Source organism: Beta vulgaris, chromosome 4, assembly GCF_026745355.1.
Source record: "Beta vulgaris subsp. vulgaris cultivar EL10 chromosome 4, EL10.2, whole genome shotgun sequence".
NCBI lineage: Eukaryota > Viridiplantae > Streptophyta > Magnoliopsida > Caryophyllales > Amaranthaceae > Beta > Beta vulgaris.
The window spans coordinates 38,313,651-38,325,692 of NC_079205.1; the positions used below are offsets into that span (position 1 = coordinate 38,313,651).

The 12,042-nt window shown below is 35.5% G+C and overlaps 1 protein-coding gene across 1 annotated transcript; it reads right to left on the reverse strand.

The window, feature by feature from the left end:
* Window positions 1–5,537: 5,537 nt before the first annotated feature.
* On the reverse strand, window positions 5,538–11,131 carry LOC125496642 (uncharacterized). The gene is made up of 4 exons (XM_048642161.2): window positions 11,017–11,131; window positions 9,668–9,744; window positions 7,278–7,363; window positions 5,538–6,930 (listed from the first exon to the last, which is right to left on the reverse strand). Exons 1-4 carry the CDS (start codon window positions 11,129–11,131, stop codon window positions 5,538–5,540), a joined length of 1,671 nt encoding a protein of 556 aa, XP_048498118.2.
* Window positions 11,132–12,042: the final 911 nt, after the last annotated feature.

Here is a 12,042-nt window from a genome sequence, read left to right on the forward strand (position 1 = left end):
TTCTCATGTAAGTATGCATTCTCATATGAACTCACTTCTTCTATATATATATATATATATGTATATATATATATATATATATATATATATATATATATATACATACATATGCTTACTTAGTGTTCGATTGAACTTCCATAATAAGCAAGTTTACTTTTAATCAATATGATTTCTAAGGTTATCCTCCAATGAATTGCTTGGAACATCAACTGAGTCAATGTTTGGTTGGTTATGTCCAAACATAATACAAGATGACAATTGCTTAAAAACAAAGCCGAAGTGAAAGAGTACCTCAATATGAGTTTCAAAGCATCATCTCGTTTAGGAAATTATCATATCATCGTTGTCCCGTATATTGAACAGTATGCTTGTAAAACCTGCTTTACTTTTATTATTCAATAATTAAATTCACCTATTAATTGTTATCTAATTAATAACTATATTTCCTTGTCATTGTAGCTTTTATTGGACACTGATTGCGATATATTTGTCAAGTAACCAAGTCTACCACTTTGATTCTTTGCGTTGACAACCACATGGTCCTTACTAAGCAAATCATTGTTAAATAGCAACACTAGCAGTAACAACAACAACAACAACAACAACAACAACAACAACAACAACAACAACAACAACAACAAAAACAACATCAACAACAACACCACCACCACCACCACCACTACAAGAATAGCGACGGTTCCAAGCCGTCGCTGATCATTAAAAGGCCGTCGGTAAAACCATCAACGACGGCCAACGGTCGTTGATAGACAGACGTAGAAGTAGTAGTCGGTATGCAAGCAATCAACGACGGCCTGGCCGTCGTTGCTAATATAACGACCGTTTTTTATGAAGATACCGTCTGCCTGTGGGAGCGGTCATGGATTAGTATGACCGTCGGCTTACAGCCGTCGCTGTGACAACGACCGTTTGTAGCCGTCGGTATATCAACGACAAGTTATAGCAGAGGGTGTCTCAGCGACGGCTTTAACCCGTCGCGTCAATCTCAAACCGTCGTTGTTTGCTATTTGGCAGTCAGCAATGCTTCTTTTGTTCAACGACCGGTTTGCCGTCTTTGTATGAAGTTTAGCCGTCGTTATTGATTTTTATAACGTGAAGTAATATTATAATATTATAATATTATATATTATAAATAAACCTGTACCTGCTGCACGGCAGCACCGAAATATACTACATTAAACCTGTTCCCGCATCGCCTCATTCGCATTCTATATGTTTAACTAAAAAAATATGCAATTTAAATATGAAATAGATTAGATTTATATACACAAAATACATCCCAATGTCAAAAAATATAGACACTAAATGTCTAAAATTAAACTACCTTGATTAATTATATGTACGCAAATAAATCCCGGTGTCGGGAAATCAAGTAAAAGTCGAGTTCCAAAAAAATATAACGAGACATCTAAAAACAAAACTAGATATATGCCGATAAATATAAACACTAAATGCATATACAAAGTTAATTAGACTCAGTATGTAGAAACTATAACTCTATAAATTAGTAATCTAGCTAGTTGCCAAAACAAAACAAACTAGACTGTCGCGGGTGCCTCTGTAGCACTAGTGCCGCCACCACCAAACCCCGGGTCATCCTCTGGTCTGCGTTGCGGAGGGGGTCCTGTGTTGCAACCTGAGAATAAGTGGCCGAAATTGGACATGTTCCGCATCATATCCTGCAGGAGGGCCCGGTTTGACTCTTCCAGTCGTGCTGCGACCTTTGCCTCCACTTCTTCCATCCGTGCAGCGACCTTGGCCTCCACATGTGCCTCTAGCTGAGAAATAATTGATGGCTCATATGGTTGTGAAGAGCCATCTCCACCTCGCCCAGATGAAGAGTTGTAGTACAAATGATCTCCCTGACCCAACCCTTGCACTTTTCCTCTGTTCCTCCCACCAACTGTCTCCCAATACAACAAATCAGGGTTCGACTGTGACCCCTGAATGGTACAATCATCCAGTTTCTTGTTGTATGTCTCCTGCATTTGGTTAATACTCACATTCATGCAATTTCAAACAATATGGCCTAAAATGAGCAAAAACAACTTATATTTGATTCTAACATGCCTATAATTTGTAATTTCAATCAAAACTACAATCTAACACATTGAACTAAGTATATATAGGATGTTTGAGGTGTTTATGATTCAAACTAACTTAAAAGTACTTAAATTCATGAATTTTCAAGCAATATGGGCTAAAATGAGCTAAATGACCTATATTTGGTTCTAACTTTCCTATATTTTGTAATTTCAATGGAAACTATAATCTAACACATTGAACTAAGTATATATAGGACGTTTGAGGTGTTTATGATTCAAACTAACTTAAAAGTACTTAAATTCATGAATTTTCAAGTAATATGGGCTAAAATGAGCTAAATGACCTATATTTGGTTCTAACTTTCCTATATTTTGTAATTTCAATGAAAACTATAATCTAACGCATTGAACTAAGTATATATAGGATGTTTGAGGTGTTTATGATTCAAACTACTTAAAAGTACTCAATAATGAACATTTTCAAGCAATATGGCCTAAAATGAGCTAAATGACCTATATTTGGTTCTAACTTTCCTATATTTTGTAATTTCAATGAAAACTATGATCTAACGCATTGAACTAAGTATATATAGGATGTTTGAGGTGTTTATGATTCAAACTAACTTAAAAGTACTCAATAATGAACATTTTCAAGCAATATGGGCTAAAATGAGCTAAATGACCTATATTTGGTTCTAACTTTCCTATATTTTGTAATTTCAATGAAAACTATAATCTAACACATTGAACTAAGTATATATAGGATGTTTGAGGTGTTTATGATTTAAACTAACTTAAAAGTACTCAATAATGAACATTTTCAAGCAATATGGCCTAAAATGAGCTCAATGACCTATATATGGCTCTAACTTTCCTATATTTTGTAATTTCAATGAAAACTATGATCTAACGTATTAAACTAAGTATATATAGGATGTTTGAGGTGTTTATGATTCAAACTACTTAAAAGTACTCAATAATGAACATTTTCAAGCAATATGGCCTAAAATGAGCTGAATGACCTATATTTGGTTCTAACTTTCCTATATTTTGTAATTTCAATGAAAACTATGATCTAACGCATTGAACTAAGTATATATAGGGCGTTTGAGGTGTTTATGATTCAAACTAACTTAAAAGTACTCAATAATGAACATTTTCAAGCAATATGGGCTAAAATGAGCTAAATGACCTATATTTGGTTCTAACTTTCCTATATTTTGTAATTTCAATGAAAACTATAATCTAACACATTGAACTAAGTATATATAGGATGTTTGAGGTGTTTATGATTCAAACTAACTTAAAAGTACTCAATAATGAACATTTTCAAGCAATATGGGCTAAAATGAGCTAAATAACCTATATTTGGTTCTAACTTTCCTATATTTTGTAAATTTCAATGAAAACTATAATCTAACACATTGAACTAAGTATATATAGGATGTTTGAGGTGTTTATGATTCAAACTAACTTAAAAGTACTTAAATTCATGAATTTTCAAGCAATATGGGCTAAAATGAGCTAAATGACCTATATTTGGTTCTAACTTTCCTATATTTTGTAATTTCAATGAAAACTATGATCTAAAGCATTGAACTAAGTATATATAGGATGTTTGAGGTGTTTATGATTCAAACTACTTAAAAGTACTCAATAATGAACATTTTCAAGCAATATGGGCTAAAATGAGCTAAATGACCTATATTTGGTTCTAACTTTCCTATATTTTGTAATTTCAATGAAAACTATAATCTAACACATTGAACTAAGTATATATAGGATGTTTGAGGTGTTTATGATTCAACTAACTTAAAAGTACTTAAATTCATGAATTTTCAAGCAATATGGGCTAAAATGAGCTAAATGACCTATATTTGGTTCTAACTTTCCTATATTTTGTAATTTCAATGAAAACTATGATCTAACGCATTGAACTAAGTATATATAGGATGTTTGAGGTGTTTATGATTCAAACTACTTAAAAGTACTCAATAATGAACATTTTCAAGCAATATGGGCTAAAATGAGCTAAATGACCTATATTTGGTTCTAACTTTCCTATATTTTGTAATTTCATTTAAAACTATGATCTAAAGCATTGAACTAAGTATATATAGTATGTTTGAGGTGTTTATGATTCAAACTAACTTAAAAGTACTCAATAATGAACATTTTCAAGCAATAGTTCTGGGACATTTTGTAAATAGTATGATTAATAACAAGTGTTTTACTTTTCAAATTCTTGTAAGATGCCTGTATTTGCTAACACATATAGGTGTGCACGTTGAAGTTCTACTTCAGTTAAAAATCGTTTTCCACCTGCGTTTTACGGCCGACCACAATCAACTCTAAATAGTTCTGGGACATTTTCATCGAGCATCCTATCAACTTCATCAGTGACATTACGGCCTAAATCTCGTGTCTTAGTATCCACTCCTTGCTGAAAATAGTTGGAACAGAAGTTTGCAATCTCTTCGCACAAGTACGCATTACAAATAGAACCCTCCACACGAGCCTTGTTACTAATTTTGCGTTTTAAATGATTAAGGAACCTAATAAAGTGGTTATGAAAAGAGTTACATAATTGCGAAGAACAATAAAAAGGATATATGAAAATGAAAGATAAGGTACCTTTCAAAGGGATACATCCAACGGTATTGTACGGGACCACATAGCCTAACTTCGCGTGGAAGGTGAACCGGTAAGTGTTCCATGGAATTGAAGAATGATGGTGGGAAAATCTTTTCAAGTTTACAAATGATCTCGGCTATGTTCTTTTCCAATCTTTCCATGTCTCTTACTGTGATGGTGGAGCAACACAAATCACGAAAAAAGAGGCTGATCTCAGTAACAGCTTTCCACACATGAACCGGGAGCAACTCCTTTAATGCTATCGGTAACAATCTTTCCATGAAGACATGATAGTCATGACTTTTCATACTGTGCAGCTTACCGGACTGCATGTCCACACATCTTGTTAAGTCGGACGCATAACCATCTGAAAATTTTAAATCTCTCACCCAGTTGCATAATACTTTCCTTTGGGCTATGTCCAGTGCGAAAGGCGATTTTGGTGGAGTTTCTTTTCCGTTCGCATCCTTGGTAACATGAAGTTGAGGCCTTTTACACAATTTAGCAATGTCTTTTCTGGATGCAACAGTGTCTGATGTCTGTTTTTTCACATCCATAATTGTGTGAATTAGTTGGTCGAAAAAGTTTTCTCAATGTGCATGACGTCAAGGTTGTTACGAAGATGGAGAGATTTCCAGTATGGGAGCTCCCAAAGACAGCTTTGTTTGAACCACCCTTTTTTCAACTTTTTCAAAGTATTAAGTGCTTCGGGCCCATCTGTAGCCTTTGGCAAGTCTTTAACACAGGACCACAACTCTTCCCCAGACATGATGTGTGGCGGAGACCCTTTTTCAACCTTATTTCTGCAAAAAGCTACTTTGTTGTTACGAAGAGGATGATCTAGGGGTAGGAATTGACGGTGACAATCAAACCAAGAAATTTTACCCCCATGGTCGAGCTAAAAAGCTTAGATTTGTCCAAACAGTAAGGACATGCCTTTTTCCCAGCTGTAGCCCAACCAGATAGCATACCGTACGCAGGAAAATCACTTATTATCCAAAGAATGGTAGCACGCATATTGAAATTTTGTTTCCTAGAAATATCATAAGTAGTTGCTCCAACATCCCATAATTGCTTCAATTCCTCGATTAAGGGTTGCATGTACACATCCAAGTTCCCCTTCGGATTTTTAGGACCAAGAACGAGCAACGAAAGGAACATGAAGGGTTTCTTCATGCACATCGATGGCGGCAAGTTGTACGGGGTTAAGATGACCAGCCAACATGAATACTGACCCCCAAACTTTCCATGTGGACCAAACCCATCGGTACACAAACCGAGCCGAACATTCCTAGGCTTAGATGCAAATTCGTCAAAGGATCTATCCAAATGCTTCCAAGCTTCACTATCGCTAGGGTGAGCCATTTTGTCTTCGGCTCTCGGATTTTTGGCATGCCATGTCATTTCTTCAGCAACATTTTTTGTTGCATACAACCTTTGCAATCTCGGTGTACTTGGGAAATAAATCAGAACTTTCATTGGAACTAAAGACCCCTTAGAAGTCCTTTTGTATCTGTCGCTATCGCACACTGTACATCTGTCCAAGTGTGCATCAGTTCTCCAAAATAACATACAACCTTTGGGGCACGCATGAATCCTCTCGTGGGGAAGCTCTAATCCCTCCAAAATCTTCTTCGTATCGTAAAATGTGTTACTCATGTTGTTGTTGTTAGGTATTGCTTCTTTCACTAATGAAGCAAACGCATCAACACACCTATGTGGCAAATTATACTCACATTTCAGAGATACTATTCTAGATGCCATTTCCAACACGGACATGGAGCTCCCTTCGTACAATGGTTCCTCAGAAGCCTTTAATAGGTCAAGAAACACCTTTGCTTGAGGATTAGGCTCCTCGTCCATTCCACTAGGCTCTTCAACATTGGACGGTTCTGAGTTATTCCCAAGAGCATCGAAAATCATTTCACGGTATGGATTAGATGGCTCATGTGCGGATCGAGGTAACTCTTCACCATGAGAATACCAATCGTAGTAATCAGGTATAAATCCCTTTCTATACACGTGCACTTTAACCGTGTCTGCGTCATGCATACGTCTGTTCTTGCATTTCGGACACGGGCATCTAACTTCATCCAAACCTGGGCTTTCAGGATTTGCTTTGCAAAATTCAATGAATTCATCAACCCCCCTCAAGAACTCGGGCCTCAAGTTACCCCCATTGTCATATCTATCATACATCCACCACGCTCCTTCCGTTTCATGGTGCCTAATTCTACAATTCTAAATCATTTCAATCATAATAGTCATTAACAACCCACATACGTACAATTCTACAATTCTAAAACATGATGATGCAAACATATTTATTTAAATACTTAAATCAAAATTTATAACATTATCCAAAGTTTTTCCACGAAAACAAATATGTCAAAAAAAATATAAATATTTCAAATAGTGTAATAACAAATAAAGGAATGTGCAATAAATTAATTATTGTGATAATAATATAGTTTTTAACTTTTGTAACATTTAATAAAGAAACCATCATATAAATTATTGTGATAATTAATACACTAACTTAAACTTCAAAGTATTATAAACTAATAAATTAAAGCATACCTAGAGGCGGCCGGGCAGTCCAACGGCAAGGACACGGTAGAGAGACGATACTGTCTGACGGCAAGGAGACAGTTGAGTGTGGCCACCTACATTCACAAAGCAAACACTCACTTCAACGGAATTAGATAAATGATTCCATCTAAAAAAAATCAATGATTCTCTTTTTAACGGAATTAGATAAATGATTCCATCTAATAAAAAAAAGCAAACAATCACCTTGATAAAACAAATGAACTAGAGCTGTGAAAAAACTTAATACATACAAAATTTAGATTATAAAAAGAGAAAACCTATTCAAGTTTTATACTTTCCTCTTTTCTATTATTAATTCAGGCTTATTGAATTTTTGGCTTGGCTTTAATTTTTTCCGCAATAATGAACAAAATGATGTAAACAAACAAAATCTAGAATCTAGAATAGGAGTTTTCACTTCTCATAAACAGAAGAGGGCTTACATTAATGACACCAAAAGTATATAAACAACAAACAACGGCTCTAAATTACAAATTTCACTACAAACTATAGAGCACATCTAAATTAAAATCTACACTACACATTTAAAGCATTGAAACAATTTAGACCAACATTAACTTCAAAACTCTTCTCTTCTCTTCTCACTTCATTATCTCTTTCCTTCCTTTAGAAGTGAGAAATTTCGCTATGATCCACAACAATTTCTTATTTCCTCCAACATTTCACCCATTTACTCCCTAAACTTCTTCCATATTAGGAGTAATACTCTTCTATTCATTCAAATTTGAATTATTAACCATCCTAAAAGCAAAAGTTATACCATTTATGGACAGAACAACCAACAACAAGAATTACAATAATAACATGAATTGAACAACCAACATCACAATTTGATCACTCTAATCATGGGTTCAATTTTGTGGGTTTTAGCTTGTTATCAAAAATTACAATAATAACATGAACAGAGCAGAATTCTTATCGTCTTGTGTGGCATGTTTTCTCTAGTTATGGACTCATGGGATTGTCCTTGGAAGTTCTTCTGCTTTCTTTTCCAGTTGGTTTGTATGCTGTAAACTAACTTTTCCCTACTGTAAACTATTGTCATGGAAAATGATCAGGTTCTCCCTAGTCCTTACCGATTCTAGGGAGGTACCATTATTGTAACATCGTTGTCATTTGAGGTACAAACGCATATCATTGTCATAAAATTACCAAAAAGATTGTTTAAAAAAAGACACAAACTACACATGAACACAAATTTTAACACTCTTTGGCAACATTCTTTGAAGGAACTTTTTTCTAGTAATATGTTGTATGAAGAAAAAAAGTAGCCAACAACAAATTAAACTCAAACTAACAAATAACAACAAACTTGAGATTGAGGAGGGAAGTTACGGATTGGATTGGAAAGAACACGCGGCGGCAGGGCGACAGAGTCAGCGGCGGAAGGCGGAGTGAATTGGCAGTGGCGGTCCTTCAATCCCAAAAACTCAATTTTTAGGGTAATAAAAATTAAAAAAATAAATAAGCATAGAGCTGTAAAATTTACCGCCGGCGTCGAGTCGCCTGTGTCGAGACAGTTGAGTGTGTCGAGTCGCCGGTGTCGAGTCGCCTGTGTCGAGTCGCCGGTGTCGAGTCGCCTGTGGCGATTTTTCTAAGTGTCTGTGAGTGCGTGGGAGTTCTTTTCTGAGTGTCTGTGAGTGCGTGGCCTGTGAGTGCGATTTTTCTGTCGCCGGTATTTAATCGTCGGTCGCCGGCATGCCCTTCAGTTTCGCCGGCGAATTTTCTTACGTGGGAGTTTTTTTTGAGGGCCGCCGATGCTTGAGAAAAGGGAGGAAAGGAGTAACGACTATATTAGTGGGAGTTTGAATGGGGAGTGGGTTTAAGTTGTCGAACATCAGGATAATTCACCGACGGTTTCACGCCGTCGCCCAATAACTACAATTTCTGTAATTAAAAAAATTCATATCACCGACGGTTGCACACGGTCATTGATTATAGCGACCGTTTAGGTCAACGCTGTTTTAAAAAAAAGCCGTCGGTAGCGACGTCGGCTTTAAACCGTCGCTGATAACATGTATAACGTCTGTTTTGTCGGCCGTCGCTACATAGCGGTCGTTGATTGGGCATTTTCTTGTAGTGCACCAACAACAGTCCAGTAATAACAGCAGTAATAACAATAACTCAGCAACAAAAGCAACATCATCAACAACAACAACAATAATAGCAACACTAACAACATCAACAACAACACCAGCAACAATAGCAATAACAACAACAACATCAACAACAACACCAGCAACAGTAGCAATAACAACAACAGCATCAACAACAACACCACCACCAATAACAACAACACCACCAACAATAACAGCAACAACAGAAGCAACATCATCATCATCAACAACAACAACAACACTAGCAACAACAACAGTGATAGCAACAGGTGCAACAACTGCAGTAGCAACAACAACAACATCAACAACAACAACAACTGTAATAGCAATAGCAGCATTAACCCTTCAAGACTCACTGCCCCCAACCCTCAAGCATGTTCTTATTTTTAATTATTTCGTTCTTAATATTGAAAAACAACTTATATGTCATACTTAACTTCTTTTTTATTGTAACACGAACTTAGTGTTCGTTGTTATAATAATGAGCTATCATGTTCTTATATATTCTTATTATTGCGCGAATCTTATGTTGTTAACACATGACTTTTAAATTTTTATAATTTCATAACAACAAAATAACTTAAAATATACAATGACATTTATAATAAAAACAACGACATTAATAAGTACAACAACAACAACAACAACAACAACAACAACAACAACAACAACAACAGACAACAACAACAATAACTACTACTACTACTATAACTACTACTACAACAACAACAACAACAACAACAACAACAACAACAACAACAACAACAACAACAACAACAACAACAACAACAACAACAACAACAACACCAACACCACCAACAACAACAACAACAAGATGGTCCTAGTAGACCTACGTTGGGGAAACAACAGAACAAGTTTCCCACTCATTAGGTTGAGGAACTTTGCATGGATTATCTCCAAGTGGTATGGTAAGTGGTACGTAAATTGAATACAACGCCTGCTGAGCATTTTCATGTAGGGCCCCCCTTTGACAAGGTGTTAACCTCATTCATTTGTTGCTCATCTTGAGTTGCTTCGAGATATACATTATTGAATAATTTCACGTAGTAGTAGTGGTATTGATAGTAATAGTATTTGTAAAGTAATACTAATAATAATAGAAATAATAACAATAACAACAATAATTCTTTCGTAAAAATAACAACAAGAAGAATAATAACTATTATAAAGAAAAGTTGTCAAAAATAAGCCAACCTTTCCCATGTCTGCTAAAAAGTCAATATTTGGATTATTTTGGAAAAAGCTAAACTTTAACAACTATATGTTTTTAACAAGTCATGACCTGTTATTAACCTCTTTAACATGTTAAAAGTCTGTGTCACTTACTCATTCGTTGATTTATTAATGTTAATTCAATTGTATTTTAACAAAGAAAAAAGCATATTTCCTCCCTTTTTTTTCCTATCTTCTTACTTCCCACCACCACCACCCAACCTCTCTTTCTTCCTCTCCCCCCCTAACATCAACCAACCTATCTTTCTTCCTCTTCCACTTCCCCCTAACACCAAACAACCTCCCATAGCCGCCCAACCACCATTATATCATTGTTGTTGCCAAATTCTCCCAACCGTCGCCAACACCACCAATCAGCCCAACTAGGACCACGACCACATCCCCGAAGCCATCCTCAAGCATCATCTCCATCTTCAAAACAACCAGCCCAAGCTCCAGCACGCAGTCCATGAAGGATTTATGTCCTCGACTTAAATGCAATTACTAATATATATTGGATCGTATTATGGAGATAATAAATTCGTTATATTGGGTCCTCTATACATCTTGCTAGAGAACGATATAGAACTTCGGATTAGTAAATAATAAACCCGAAGCCCAATGTAACGGATCCTACAAGGTCACACATTAAACTTGGATCAACAAAATAAGCCTAGAGCCCAAGAGAGGGCCCTAGGGTGGCCGGCCAAGAGATAGAAAAAGGAAAGAAGATTCTGACCTAAAATATACTTCCTCCGTTTCTAAATAAGTGCAACACTTCTTGTTTTCACATTTGCCAATGCATTATTTTAACCATTAATATCTTCAATTAGCAATAAGTAAAAATTATAAAAACTTGATATTAAAAAAATTCACATTCATACGAATCTAACAAGATCCCACATGATTATGTTTTTCCTAAACCCTAAATCACCAAAACTAATTAAAGTTTAAATTATGAATAGTAAACACTATGCAAATGTTGCACTTATTTAGAAACAGAGGAAGTATTTATATATTGGGTTAGGCAGAAAAGAGAATACATTAGATATCTCTTATTATTTTCTCTCTCCTATTCTATCTCTGAATGTCACGTACGCGTATAACTCCAAGAAACAATAAAGAAGTTTTCTTTCTTTCCAACTAGCATTGGTGGAGTGTTGATCCGAGTTGGTGGACTAAGTAGAGGAATCACATCTAAGATTCTCAATCCGGGTTATTCAAGCTTTGTGGAATTCACGCTACAAAGGTTATTTCTAAACTTGTATGTGATCCCTAATTGTATATGCATGTGATCTTGATTTAAGTGCTTATGAATTAGATTCATGAAATTCCGCTTTATAGTAATTATAGATTCCTACAATGGTATCAGTTTTAGCCTC